General features: G+C 38.9%; 1 protein-coding gene across 3 annotated transcripts in view; it reads right to left on the bottom strand.

Annotated features, from left to right (window-relative positions):
• Nucleotides 1-194: 194 nt before the first annotated feature.
• Nucleotides 195-15,462, bottom strand: part of podn (podocan) — a 34,673-nt gene continuing 19,405 nt past the window's right edge. For all 3 annotated transcript variants that reach the window (XM_012850241.3, XM_036141611.1, XM_021309380.2), the window contains exons 8-11: nucleotides 14,770-14,983; nucleotides 14,197-14,640; nucleotides 12,789-12,937; nucleotides 195-2,403 (exon numbers count right to left, since the gene is read on the bottom strand). In XM_012850241.3, coding sequence (XP_012705695.2) covers nucleotides 2,253-2,403; nucleotides 12,789-12,937; nucleotides 14,197-14,640; nucleotides 14,770-14,983 — 958 coding nt within the window. In that variant the 3' untranslated portion in view covers nucleotides 195-2,252. The remainder of the gene's footprint in view (nucleotides 2,404-12,788; nucleotides 12,938-14,196; nucleotides 14,641-14,769; nucleotides 14,984-15,462) is intronic.

The raw sequence follows: 15,462 nt of genomic DNA, 5'->3' as shown, positions 1-15,462 counted from the left end.
TCTCTCTTATAGTGACATTTATCTGTCCTTTCTTTTTGTTATACCCAATGTTTGTTTTTTGAATATCAGGTACAATGTAAGGGCTGGGCGTCTGTTGGGGTCAAATCATTACAAATCACAAGTATTGTCCTTTCCATGTTTGGGACATGCTGAACACACACAGATTTAGCTAAATCTTCAGAAAGAAGTAGTCATTTTTATATTTTTTAATAATTTATTGCTTTCTTTGAGTGAATGTAACACTTTATGTGACAATACAATGCTCCTATATGTTAAAATGACACTGTTCATAGCAACATAGTGAAGGTTATAGGATAAGCATTTTAATTTGATTGAACATATTTAATAACTCAGTGGCTGGGGCATAAAGGAGCAGCAGCGCCATGAACTAATATGACAACATAATGATAGGAATAATAATAACATGCAGAGTTTATTATTGATGACTATTAAGCATTGACCTACTAAGACATGAGTCACTGGACTGCATCTAGTGTGACACACAAGAGCACTTTCTGACTTCAGATCAGTGCTGAAACAGAATCTTTAATCCAATAAGAAATGTATTCCCTGGTAAAATCTTTATTGTGACATTTGATCATTTTTACTATGTGTTGAGGATCTTTGGAGGGAAATTACAAACTCTAATAAAGGCTTCTGGTATGCTGAAGAATGCGTCTCTCAAAGGCGATTACCACTGTCATCCAGAAGAGGATGTGCACAGTTTTGATTGTTTTGCATCAGTTACCAGATGGAGATAGTTTAGAAACAACTCTCCACCATAGCAGTGCATGAGTGACTCATAATTATTATTATCGACAACCAGGAACCCTTTTGCTTGTTTTTAATGGGCTACTTGAAAATATTTTCAGACTAGGAGAAGCTATTCAGTTCCATATGGCTTTTTATTTGGTACTAGGATAAGGTTAGCTTAACCTCAAAAAAATACTTGTCATAAATTATTTTGTACTATTTCTTAAAAGAAAAGAGATACCATTCAGTTTTGAACTTAATCAAATGTTTTGTTTGAGAGAGCCTGTAGGGTACTGTTTACATCAGTTTGGTTGACATCTGTTGAAATGGTTATAATGTTACAGTGAACAAAACATCCTTCCTTGTTGCACATAACCAGCCACCTTAGAAGTAGCAAGAGGTGTGTTGTTTTTTTCTCTCTCTGTATTTGTGAAGGTTTGTTTCTGTTTTAAATAAGTGAAATGAAATCTTGCATTTGGGTTTGGTTTTATTTTTCCTTTGCTACCAAATCCATATCAGACTGTGACTCCAAAACAGAGGTTCCTGCCAAACCATGATTTATGTGTATTGTAACATCCCTAATTTGCAACTTCCAGCAAAACACACGTGCTGGCTTAAAAGTAAGAGATTGGAACCATGGACTGAAACTTATTGAGAATATGTTCCACCTACTGATCACACAAACTTTAAAAGGGAGAAATTGAACCAGACACCAGAACTTAGTATTTCTTCCAAGAAAGAAAAATCCTGGCAGAATGTATAAAGTTTGTACATACAAAGAAAAGCTACTACTGAACCACTAAAAATCTTGCTTGATAGTTTATGGAAAATCTGTCTTCATAAAATTTAACATCATCTAACCTCTTAAACATTTTTATAAATTGCAGAATAACAACATGACAACCAAATGCTTTTGAGCCTGTGTTAGTCTGTAATAAGTTATGTAAAACATCCAAGAACAAAAACATGACTCTATGTCCCGAACTTCTGTTTGCTTCAACTGTTACCGTGGTTTCTGTGGTTTCAGTGTCAGAATGAGTGCTTGGCTTCCATTATTTGTTTAAACAAATCCTAGGAGATTGCATTGGTAAAATGGCGGACAGGGCAGCCCTTTTCAGAATGGTTTAAAGATCAATAGGAAAGCAGGAAGTGACTTTGTCCTTTGTCATGCTCCCCCCATGGTTGGTGCTGATTCAGACATGTTTGTAGGAGAATCTGCATTTGGCTTTTGAGACTTTATGGTTTGTTTGTTTTTCTGTTTGTTTAAGAACAAAAAACACAGATTGCATATGAACAATCAAAACAAAATTTTAAAGTTTCAATTTAAACATTTGCAATACCAACGGTTCCACAAAATGAAATTTTGTCTGGTATCCTGCACCAGATAAATGTGGCTCTGCATCTGAAAATGATGTAAGATATTAGAAAAGAAAAATCCTTCACAGGTTCAGTCCCTTTAGAAAGTCTGTTCTGTCCTCTGTAATGTGCAGTGCTTTAATCTATGTTTCCTGCTCCATCGTCTCCCCACCTTCCTTCTCATCTGTTTTTAAGGACAGTTCTGTGTTTCCTGTCCCAAAGTCCAGCACTTGCAAGTTGATGAGGTGAGCAAAAGAGCTCTCATCTATGGAGTCCACAGACAGCCGGTTAAACCTTGGAACGAAAAACAAAAAGGCATGTTAATATGTGCATTTGGCCCTTCCCCTACAAGCTTAAGGCTTTAAGAGGCTGAAATAAACATTCAAAACATGCAGTTAACAGACAAACTTAGATTTACAATGGTGCATATTGTGAGCAGATGTTTAACAAAAGTTGTTTAAATTGTGTTTTCTTACTATTTACTCACAAAGGTGTTGACCGAAGTTACATCAAAGCAGTTTTAAGAATTTATTAGATAAACTGCATTTACTCGCATGTGTGGAAAATGCTTGTAAATCCTATCCAATTATCTGGTCCGATGTGATTTATTTGTAATCACGAACAATTATTTTAATTTCCCTTTTGCTGAAAGCACTCCACGGCTCTGAATTGGTGCAGACCATATGTTTTGTACTGCTAGGGGGGTTTAAGGGAAAAAAGAAGAAATGGGACAGCAGCTGATATGATAATCATAACAAGCACAACATCCTGGAAGTGGTCAAAGCCCATAAGCACTAGCTATAAAGCAGCAAGGTTAAGGTCACACTGAAACCAAACCAGAACAAAACCCTTGAAAGCACATGTCCAAAACCCCATAACTCTTGTCTGACCGTTGCTTTCAGCAGCAGGGCTTGTGGCTGTAAGCCCGCACTATGTGGAATAAACTAAAGTAGCACATTTGTTGAATGCACTCAAGTTAGTGGAGATGGAGAGATTAGGTTCCATGTTGCAGTACTCTAAAAAATTAAGCTAAGTCTGAATGGCAAGTAGATAGTGCTTTCTTTTGATTTCCAAAAGAATAAAGCAGACAATAAGCTTGTAAACAGAAGGTTGTTTCTGTAAAGAAAGAAACAATTTCCCTAACACTAAAACCATCTTTATAATGATCAGAAACAGTTGCAATTATGAAGATGGTTAAAGTTTAAACGCTGAACCTTGTAGATCTAACAAATAAGGGACAACTTTGGAAAAATCTACACAATGTTCCACACGCAGTAGATTCAATTCAATTCAACTTTATTTCTGTAGCGCCAATTCACAACACGTCATCTTAAGGCACTTTACAAAGCAGCAATCCCTCATACTGAGGATGTATGAAGCATCAGTGGAGAGGAAAACTCCTCTTTAACAGGGAGGAAAACTTCCAGCTGAACCAGGCTCAGTGTGAACGTCATCTGCCTCGACCAACTGCGGGTTAGAGAGGACAAACGTTGTTTTTCTGATGTATGTCTGTAATGTTTTTCGGTTCATGTACAGCTCTTTGAATGTCTTGTTATTGAAAAGTGCCATATAAATAAACTTACTTTGCCTTACCTAAGCCTATAGCAGCACAACTATAGAGATATCTCAGGGTAACGTAAGCCACTCTAACTATAAGCTTTGTCAAAAAGCAAAGTTTTAGGCCTCGTCTTAAAAGTAGACAGGGTGTCAGCCTCATCGACCAGAAGCGGGAGTTGGTTCCACAGGAGGGGAGCCTAATAGGTAAAGGATATGCCTCCCATTCTACTTTTATAAACTCCAGGAACCACCAGTAGACCTGCAGTCTGAGAGCGAAGTGCTCTGTTAGGAACATACGGGGTAATCAGAGCTCTGATATATGATGGAGCTTGATTATTAAGGGCTTGATAAATGAGAAGGAGAATTTTAAATTCTTTTCTCGATTTACAAGGAAGCCAATGAAGGGAAGATAAAATAGGAGAAATATGATAGTAAAGAATTACAATAGTCCAGCCTTGAAGTAACAAATGCATGGACTAGTTTTTCAGCATCACTCCTGGACAGAATGTTTCTAATTTTGGCGATATTCCGGAGGTGAAAAAAGAAAACTCTGGAAACCTGTTTAATATGAGAATTAAATCACATGTCTTGGTCAAAAATAACACCAAGATTTTTAACTTTAATACCAGAGGCCAATTTCATGCCACCCAGATTAAGTGATTGATTAAGAAGTTTATTTTCTGAGGACTCTGGCCCAAAGATTACAACTTCGGTCTTGTCAGAATTTAGATGCAGGAAATTTAAAGTCATCCAGCTTTTGATGTCATCAAGACATGACTGCAGTCGAAGTAAATGATTGGATTCATCAGGATTTATGGATAAATATAGCTGAGTGTCATCAGCATAACAGTGGAAATTAATCCCATGCTGTCTGATAATTTTGCCTATCGGAAGCATATATATAGTAAAGAGAATTGGTCCAAGGACTGAACCCTGTGGTACTCCACAGGTGACCCTAGAGTTTGAGGAAGATTTATTATTAACATGAACAAACTGGAATCTGTCCGACAGATAAGATTTAAACCAGCCTAATGCTTTCCCCTTAATCCCTACAGTATGCTCAAGTCTTTGTAGGAGAATATTGTGATCAACTGTATCAAACGCAGCACTGAGATCTAACAGGACAAGTACAGACACAAGTCCATTATCTGAGGCCATGAGAATATCATTAGTGACCTTCACCAGAGCTTTTTCAGTGCTATGTTGAGCTGTGAAGCCTGACTGAAAATCCTCAAGTAGGTCATTGCTTTGTAAATGTTCACAAAGTTGATTAGCAACTACTTTCTCAATAATTTAGATAAGCAAAAAAGATTAGATATAGGTCTGTAGTTTACTAACTCATTTTGATCAAGAGAAGGTTACTTAAGTAAAGGTTTAATAACAGCTAATTTAAAAACCTGTGGTACATATCCATTTACTAAGGATAGATTAATCATGTCCAAAATAGGGCCACTGATCAAAGGGAATATGTCCTTAAACAACTTGGTTGGGATTGGGTCTAACATACAGGTAGAAGGGTTTAGATGAAGCTAAAATTTTAGATGGCTCAGAAAGCTCTACTGCTTCTAAACATTCAAACACTGTGCAGGTTCTAAAGATTCCTCCAATCCTGCCTTACTTACTGAGGATGAGGTAATCATTTGGGAGAATGCCAATTATTTTATTTTTAATGGCATCAATTTTATTTATGAAGAATCCCATAAAATCGTTACTACTAAGAGCTAAGGGAATGGATGGATCAACAGAGCTGTGGCTCTGGGTGCTAGAGCCACGTTCACCAAGTGCTGTCCGAGTAGTGCAGTCAGTAAGGAAGGAGGTAGGAAAAGGAGCCTCTATCCTTCCTATCACAGTTCCATTAGCATAGGGAGCTTGTGATGTCCCTTACCGCCGCTAAGGAGCTATAAGGAATCCCGCAATCCTTTGTGTGACATGTCATATGAGCACAGCCCACCTCATAGAAAATAACAAAAATGGCTGGAGAGAAGAGAGTGGACATTTTTTAGTTTTTTTTTTCGTAAAGCCTGGATTTGACTCGCATCATCCACATGTGTTTCTGTCATGTAACATCATGACAATGTTGAGAACTCTTCAGAACAGCAAGAACAACATTTCACTGGATTAGAAATCAGACTGGGGGAAGGTAATTTTTAAACTAAGATCAGGATGTTTTTAAAGCCCAAATGGTGGGTTGAACCATTCCTTACAAGTGAATGGCCAGAGGTGCATTCATTTTTAAACAATTGTCTATTTATTACCTCAAAAAAAATGGGACAAAAAAATATGACTGAGTTCCTTAATAGCAGCCAAAAACACATTGAGTGTTTCTGCAAAGTAAAAATCCTTTATGTAAGATGAGCTACTGGGGATTGATTTTAGGTTGGCTAGTTTAATTAAAAATAATCAGGACTGACTCTTAGAGGCAGGTTTGTAGATGCTTTACTTAGTTTTTTTTTACTAAACACTATTATGAGCAAACCAGTTCAGGTGCTAACAATTACCTTCAAAAGTTCCCTTATTAGTGAAATTAACTCCACCCATGTGCATTCCAAGTGTCACATGATCTGTTAGTATAAACACACCTTTTCTCAAAGGCCGCAGGGGTTGCAGCAAAACAAAGCAAGAGGCATCACACCATGAAGATCAAGTTGTTGAGACGTAAAGCCAACATCCTTGATGTTCCCCCGGAGCACCATTAGATCCTTCATCTTCAAATAGAAAGTACACGGTACAGCAACAAATCTGCCAACACTGGACCACCCACCAGAACTCACAGATTGGGCCAGGAGGGCTTTAATCAGAGGGGCAGCAAAGAGACCAAAGGTAACCCTGAAGGAGCTGCAGAGCTCCATACAGAGACTGAAAGATCTGTCCATAGGGTCACAATAAGCCTTACACTTCATAGAGCTGGGTTTTATGAAAAAAGAAAAAAGTGGTACTTTGTCAAAAATAAAAAGGCTTGCTTTGAGATTGCCAAAAGGCACGTGGGCAATTCCCCAAATGTTTCAAGGGAGGTATTCTGGTCAGCTGAGACTAAGATTTAACTTTTTGCCCACCAAAGAAAATGCTATGTCAGGCACAAGCCCAACACCTCCCATCAACCCAAGAACACCATCCCCACAGTGAAACATGGTGGTGGCAGCATCATACTGTGGGGAGGTTTTCCAGCAGCAGGGACAGGGAAACTGGTCCGAGTCGAACATAAGATAGATGGTGCTAAACATAGGAATGTTCTTGAGCAAAACCTGCGTGGGTGTGTCTGTAATTAGAGAGTGGGATGAATATTATCGTTCCAGGGAACAGTGACCTGAAGTAAACCACTAAAGCAACACTTGAGTAGCTCAAGGGGAAACATTTAAATTTGTTGGAACATCCTAGTCAAAGTCTAGACCTCAATCAAATTGAGATTCTGTAATTAGACTTGAAGATCACTGTTCACAAAGGAAAACCATCCGACCAGAAGGAGCTGAAGCGGTTTAGCCTTGAGGTATGGGCAAAAGTCCCAGAAGCCGGATATAGCAGGCTGACAGAGACTGATCCAAAGATACTTGAAGCTGTAACTGCCACAAAAGGTGGCTTTACAAAGTGCTGATTTTCTTTTTCTTTTTTTTCTTTCTTTTTTTGTGGGCAGGGGGGAGGAGGGTGAACAGTTATGCACACTGAAGGTTTCTGTTAAATTGTTCATTCACGTTAAAGAATACTGCCGCCCAAAGTGGCAGGAATGACCTAAAAATAAACTGATGCAAGCTCTGAAACAGTCCATATTAATTCCAGGTTGTGAGGCAACGAAACATGAAAAATGTCAAGAGAGTGAATACTTTTGCAAGACACTGTATATTTGAGCCAGAATAAGACATGTTGATCCGCTAGTAGTAATGGATTCTAACCTGGAGGCTGAGGGTAAAGAAAATGGTGCGCTTAAGTGGTTCCACTGGACCCATTGTCATTATGTCTTATGTATTATTCTTGACTTCTTGTCTTGGAGGTCTTGGTTGAACTCATAGTTGCTACTTTAAAATCTAATTAGTCCATTCCAGCCAGCCTTGTTCTACAATGTGAAGCTGCCTTGATTAAAGCCGCTAGGTGTTTCAAACAGCCTGTTGGGGGCCGGGTCATTGGATAACCTCAATTGTTCCAAAAATATTATTCACATTAAACTAAAAATTAGATTCATAATTTATTCAGCTGCTGGTAAGAGGAATCATTGCAATTGGCCAGTAAAATATGGCACGCCAGTAGTCTGTTCTCCAGAAACACGCTCTTAACCTCAGACTTCAGTAAATGAATATCTAAGAGTGGGCCTCCCCACTCCACAATATTATTATCATAGCTTCCAACACTTTCTGTGACCTGTAATAGCTGCAGTTTCCCCACGAAGGTCAAATATTGTTTTATGAATTCATTTCTATAATGTCTAACCTTTGTATTACTTTGTTGGATTACAATGTTTCTTTAATAGGATGCCTAAATTTGTACTTATTTTATTTAGATGCATTTTTGTCTTGTCTTTGTTCCTTTTTTTTTTCTCTTGCACATCACTTTGTATTGCCCTGTGTGGTAATGGTGTTATTCAAATAAACTTGTATTCCCAATTATCATCTCTTTCAGGTGAAGATATCCATCCAACAACCTTAAGATCTTTTGGTATCCAGCATGTGTGAATGTGACAACTGGAAATACCAACCAACAAAAATTGTTTTCCAAACAGTTCTTCACAATGTTAGTCATTGTGTGCCCTTCAAGATTTAGGTTTTTCTATTTTTCTTACTTTATATTTAAATATTTGAATGTATGTTATTGGGGTTTGATGTGATTGACTAAAAGAGTAGAGCCTAAATGTGAAACAGAATGATGAGGACACAAGAAAATTGAATAGTTTGTGGGCCTTTGTATTTGTATAAAAGTTGAAGCAGTGTTATGTTAGAAAACATCTCAAGGTTTGAACATCTTACAGAGCTCTATTCAATCCACCATATGAAAATAAAGAGTATAATACAATTGCAAATCTAAGACCAAACTGAAAGCCTGGGTAAGGACAGATTTAATAGGGAAAGCAGACATGAAATGCATGATAACTCTGTAAGAGCAGCAGAAATGGATGGCACAGGTGGGAGAAACTGTTGCAGGAAGACTATGGCTGCATCCAAAATGTTCTTATAGCTTCTAGCTCCTGTTCCTTGACCTTTCATGAAATCATCAGTAACAGCTCCGTCGTTGGTAGGAAAGGAGCTTCCGACTGCAATGCTGATTTCGGACAGCCTTTAACTCGGACATCATTACATGACAGAAACACGTGTGGATGACGCGAGTCAAATCCAGGCTTTACAAAAAAATAAATAAAAAATGTCCACTCTCTTCTCTCCAGCCATTTTTTTTATTTTCTATGAGGTGGGCTGTGCTCATATGACATGTCACACAAAGGATTGCGGGATTCCTTATAGCTCCTTAGTGGCGGTAAGGGACATCATAAGTTCCCTATGCTAATGGAGCTGTGATAGGAAGGATAGAGGCTCCTTTTCCTACCTCCTTCCTTACTGACTGCACTAATCGGACAGCACTTGGTGAACGATGATGCTTTGTCTGAATAGTCCTTACCAATTAGACGTTTTTCGGATGCAGCCTTTTGTTGAATAGTAAAAAGCTGGTGTTTATGGAAGGGCTGCAAACAAAATACTGTTATTGAAAAAAAAACATTAGAAGGCCTACTTGCACCATCTTCTACAGTAAGCATTCAGAGGAGCATTTCCACAGTGAAAAAAAAACTCCATCAGCGGGATGTGTCAGAGGTTTCAGAGGACGCGAGAGTTTTCGCTCGAGAAGTGTTTGGTCAGAGTCTGCAAAATACTAAAAGCTGAAGCAGGGGATTCATTATCCAGCAGGACAAAAATCTCAAACATCCAGCTAGAGCTACTATGGGATGGTTTAGGTCAAAGGACATTTATGCTAGAGAATGGCCAAGACCGAGTCCAGACAAACTGTGACAGGTTTTATAAATGTTCACAGATACTCTCCCATCAAACGGACTCAGCCTGAGTTTCTAGTTGTGCACAGTTACAAAAAAAACCTGCAACTGCATTATGGGAATATTATTCTGAAGTCACTATGGTCTCACGCCACTCAGACATGTGAGCACGGGCCTGCTGATTGCAAGGCCAAATGCTGCGTTTCTACTGAGCGGTATGATTATTGTCATCTCTCTGAGCTAATGCCAAGCTATACAATTTTGTGAGAGCATTGCTTGGCCTTGAGGTAATACAATATATACTGCAGCTCCACGTACGCCTTCAGGTGAGGCTAAAGCTTTGTTTGTGAAGCCTCATCTTACTGATTATATTTATTTCTATAGCACTTCAAAGCACCTAAAGCGACAAAGTGCTGCACACATAAAAAGATGAAACATTTAAAACATAAAACAAGGAAGAACAGTTAAAGCAATAATAGAATCAAGAAAACACTGTGCAAGCAAGACGTCTCAGGCTGTGTCAAGGATCAAGGAACAAAAAAGCACTTTTAAAAGAGATTTAAAAGTGGACAGTGAAGGGGCCCGTCTGATTTAAAAAGGAAGGAGCAGCAACACTAAAAGCTCTGTCCCCTCTGAGCTTCCATTTAGACCTCGATGCCTCCAGGAGCAGCTGGTCAGCTGACCTGAGGCGTCAAGCAGGAGAATATGGGTGGTGCAGCTCAGAGAGGTAAGATGGGGCAAGACCATGTAAACAGGTAAAAAAGAAAATAAATAAAAGTATCTTAAATGGACTCTAAAGGTTCCCTAATTAGTGGAGGGAAGCCCGGGTGGGGGTGATGTGCTCCCTCTGACCTACTCCAGTTAGCCTGGCAGCAGCCTGGAGATGTTTCAGGGAGGACTGGCTGACTCCAAGTTAAACCCATTACAGTGGTCAAACCGGGATGTAATGTAGAAAGAATGTCGTAGCACATCATAGAAAATGCAAGGTAGTAGTCTGACAGGGGTAAATATCATTTGGCTTGCCTACACATAAGTAATTCTGTCATTACTTGCAGATATAGCGAAGAAAAAAAAAAGTGATTTGTTACTGTAGCCCAAATCACCAGCATATCTTTCTTTCCATGGCAGGGACTGGTCCTTACAGATGCTTTTCATATAAATTAGAATGTGATGGGGAAGTTAATTTATTCCAGCAACTCAATTCACTCAGTGAAACACATTATATAGATTTATTTCACCACAGACTCGTGTTTTAAACGCCTTTGTTCCTGTCAATCAACGTGGTTTTCTGCTTACAGCCAATGAAAGTAAAACAGTTAAGGTTAGAATATTGCATCAGACCAAAAGAAAGTGGGCTTGATGAAAAGTATGTTTAATACCTGCTTAAAGGCTGTTATTTTTAAATAATACTTTTAATCTGATAAATGAGCTTCATCAAACACATGTTCTAATTTACAGAGATGTAACAGCTAGTTTTGTCATTGTCAATGGTTTTACAGATTGGTGTTTAGGTCCTATTGTATAGATAGCTGTGAACTTTATTCAGAGCTGCTCTATTTATTGAAAAAAAAAATATTATTACATTTTTCCTCGCGCTTTTGTTATCTTGGTTATGAAACTCTGTTTCATTTATCTAAAGGTATCTTTTTATTACCTGACTAAAAGGCAGGAAAATAAAGGAGGTGAGATAATAAAGCAATGATAAAGCCATTGGTTTTTTTCCTGCTTCTTCTTCTTTCAGTACAGTTTGTGAACAATGACAGAAAATCATGGAGTCCTGGCTCAGTGGACTCTTTTCAGCCCCTGGTGCCTGGGCGTGGACAATAGCTTTAAAGCTGTTCTTTTGAAAAAATTCAATTAAATTGAGGGCAAGGTAAAACAACTCTTCATGCAAAGTGTAATTCGAAGTACATCAGGGGAAAAAACTAAAACAAAGGAGAACAGCATTAGAACAAATCAAAACACAACTGAAGCATCACGTAAAAACATGAATTATGAAATACAATTACAGAAAAGGAAAGAAACTTAAAAAGAAGAGAGCTGAAGCAAATGTGATGCTAAGACATGGTAGAGATCAGAGAAATATTTGACCATACTGAACAAGCTGCAGCAAACGTGAATGTTTTCAGTCCTGGTTTACAGGAGTTAACAGTTTTTGCTCATCTCAGGTTTTTAAGGGGTTGATTTCAGATCTGAGGGACACATGAACTAAAGGCTGCCTCTCTTTGTTCAGTCCTAGTCCTGGGAACCCAAAAGACAAAGCTCTATGAGACCCGAGGGGTCAACGTGGCCAGGAACTCTGACATGTACTTATGCCCAAGTCCATTCAAAGCTTTGTAGATCAACAATAATTACAATTCTAACCTTTGAATAACAAAGTCAACAAGGTGATTGAAGGACTGGTGTAATGTCATGTAGTTTTGTTAAGACTCTAGTAGCTGCCCCAGTGGCTCTGTGGTCTTTAACCCCATGGAATCTAGTTTGGTTCTGATTTCTAACTTGGATTTTTGGATTTTAAAACAGACTTCTATCTCTTTGTTGCATTAAGCTGTGGGAAATTCTGACCCATCCACTCATGGATATTTTGGACACTTTTCAGAAGAACCTTACCATCACAAACCCAGAAAGATGAGACACCTCTGAGCTGATGCTAGCCATTCATAAATCACAAGTGGAGACAACAATATTCTGAGCAGCTGTGAGCTTTGAGAGTTTAGGTCAGGAGCGTGGGATTGCACCATTAATGTCAGCTCCATTCATTTCAAAACAATAGTGCTGGATGAATTCACCATGGTGACTGCGCTTTCTGATCAAATGGTTCAAATTTAAATTATACTGTTCACAATCTTGCTTTTTCTATTGGAAATAAATTCTGATTCTTAATTTTTAAACCATGCGGCTAAATGGTCACAAACCATTTTGATCACTAGCTACATCATTCTATCAACCCACACAGGGGGCTTGCCCCTATGCAGATCAGCTGATCCGAGGCTGGAACTCGCTTGGAGAGTCAGGGGTCGGGATAGCTAAGGACAGGTTGGAAAAGAACTTAAGGGACTCATTTCAAGAGAGCAAGTGATAGATTTCATGTCACAAACAGTTACTATCCAATATAGAGCATTCATTGGATTAAAGTAAATAAAAATGTTTGTGGCTCCCTTACCGAAGAAAGATGCCTTTAATGTTTGGTGTGCCTTCAAAAGCCGAAGCTGGAACAGTGGAGATTCGGTTGCTTTGCAGGAAAAGGTACTCCAGAGACTCAGGAAGGTCAGATGGAATGTGTGTTAGCTGGTTTCCAGAAAGGTCTAGTGTCTAAAATAAGACAACAAAAAATAGTCAAAATGGAGAATACTAAAACACTGTTAGTAATATATTATACAACACTACGGATGGATGGATGGATGGATGGATGGATGGATGGATGGATGGATGGATGGATGGATGGATGGATGGATGGATGGATGGATGGATGGATGGATGGATGGATGGATGGATGGATGGATGGATGGATGGATGGATGGATGGATGGAAAGTTTCTGCCCCCTTAGAGATTTCCTAAGGCTTTTTCATGTTTTAACTGTTTCAGATAAAACATATTGTATGTCAAACAAAGATCACGTAATGCTTGATGTAAAAATGCCGATTAAACCAAATCAGACCTTCTGGTATGATTTGGATTTTGCTGCTGCAAGTGCTGTGGAAGAACTCGTTCAAATGAATTCGTTTATGAGTAGATGCTGAAATGCTGTGTTAGTTTCATACCAAATATAACGGGGACATGCTCATTTACAATTTTTCCCCTTTTCTAAATTATTTGAGGATTATCACAGTGTTTTAGTTATTTTGGTTCAAAAGTGGGTTTGATCCGGGAGCTCTTGGACGTCATCATGAATTATGAGCTTAACAGAGGCAACTGAGGCCTGCAGTGATTGTGGTTGTTTAACCAGTTCTGGGAAGGATAACCCCTGTTCCGATTCTTTGGGACCACAATCTGCTATAGTCCCAAAGCCTTAGAAATGGCTTTACAACCCTCTCCAGCCTGATTGAAGTCATTGACTTAGTTTCACATTTGTTCTGGAATTTCTTTAGATCAGATGTGTTGCTTTTTGAGATCAGTTAGCCTACTTTATGTTGTCAGATAGGATCTGTTTACGAGATTTTCAATTCTACTTTTCTGACAGCAGTCGTTCCTGAAGCAATTATCTTTTGCCTATTATGCCAGACTGGTTTGAATTTAAAAAAAATCTATAATTAAATGAAATCATCATTTAAAAAAGGCATTTTGTATTTACTCAGGTTACTCAGATATGAAATATTTGGCTTGATAAACAAAAACATAAGAAACCTGTGAGGGGGTGAACAGGTTTTCGCAGAAACTGTATGTATCAGTATAGTCTTGTCTACAAACTAGTCATGATGTGTTAGTTGTGAATGGCAAAAGTTTTAATCTGTTGCAACATGCTCCATGAAGCCCGGGTTCTAAGCTGCTCTGCTTATTTTAAAACAATAGACAAGGGCTCCAAAACTTGTTGCCAAGCATAATCTGAGCAGCGTCACTGCAGGTCACTCACTGTGAGCGCACTTAGCTCCATCCAGGCTCCTTGGTAGACTGAGTTGAGCTTTAATTTGTTGTCACTCAGGATCAACTTTTGCAGCTTCTGCATTCCTGTCAGGGCTCCATCTGGTATCAAACTGAGCTGGTTGTTCTTGATTTCTAGAACCTGCAGGCTATGAGGAAGACCTAGGGGCACTGAATGAAGAGCATTCCCAGATAGGTCCAGAGTTTCCAGTATACGCAACTTTCTGAAAGCATCACGGTGAATATTGGGGTTGGTCAGTTTGTTGTAGCTCAGATTTAGCTCCGTTAGCGTATACAGCAAGGACAGGTCATTGCGGCCAATTTCAGAAATCAAGTTGTGGAGTAGCATGAGGGTCTTAGCTCGTCGAGGTAGGCCCCTGGGAACTCGTTCCAGCAAATTATTGTACAAATGAAGAGTGTGCAGCTTCTTCAAGCCCTGGTGAAAAGATGTATTTAAAATTGATCAGGAAAAGTGCTGTTATCCAGTGAATTTAAAGATATGTACCGTCACCATATATTTGAGTATAGACTCTAATATGCCATTAATTCTATTTTTTTTATGTACCTGGAAGGCCATTGGGTGAATAGAGCGGGAGCGCAGCTTGTTATTGTGGAGAAGCAGGTATTCAAGGTTGCGTACAGAGGTGAGAGCATCTCCAGGGATGCTGCGGATGGTGTTCTTCTCCAGGTGCAGCAGCACTATGTTGCGAGGCAAACCCTTGGGGACAACGCTCAGGTTGTTATTTGACAAATCAAGATACTCAAGGCTGCTCAGTTGGCTGCAAAGACAGAAAAGTGGGAAATCAGGTCTTTGAATTTGCAACATAATTTCACACTCTCTAGACGTTGTCAAGGGATTGAAGTTGACTTCTATGTCCATATAATCTGTATGAAGCAAATTTAAAGGTTGGCATTTAGAAAAAAAACTGAAGTTTACATCAATCGAGCAGCTGAAAATAAAATGCGCGAAATGACAACAATGGTTAACTGGTGTAAATGTAGCAGCTTTAACAGCTGGGAAAGTGTGGGGGTTCCGTGAAGGTTTGGGTGGGCTTTATTGAGTCACAGCAGAAAGTTGGCAGAAAGTTTGACGATTGAGAAGTTGTTTAGTCCTGATTATATAGTGGGAAGATGGAAGGGGACCAACAGGGTCAATATTTACAGAAGGTCAATATGATTGGTCCATTTTTAATCAGCTAAAGTCTTTTGTCCCCCAGTCCTGTTAATTTAGGAGGATCTGAGATCTTTTAATCACCAT

The sequence above is a fragment of the Fundulus heteroclitus genome, chromosome 9, assembly GCF_011125445.2.
Source record: "Fundulus heteroclitus isolate FHET01 chromosome 9, MU-UCD_Fhet_4.1, whole genome shotgun sequence".
NCBI lineage: Eukaryota > Metazoa > Chordata > Actinopteri > Cyprinodontiformes > Fundulidae > Fundulus > Fundulus heteroclitus.
The sequence above is the reverse complement of the archived record's forward strand: the minus strand, read 5'-3'. Positions and strand labels throughout refer to the sequence as shown.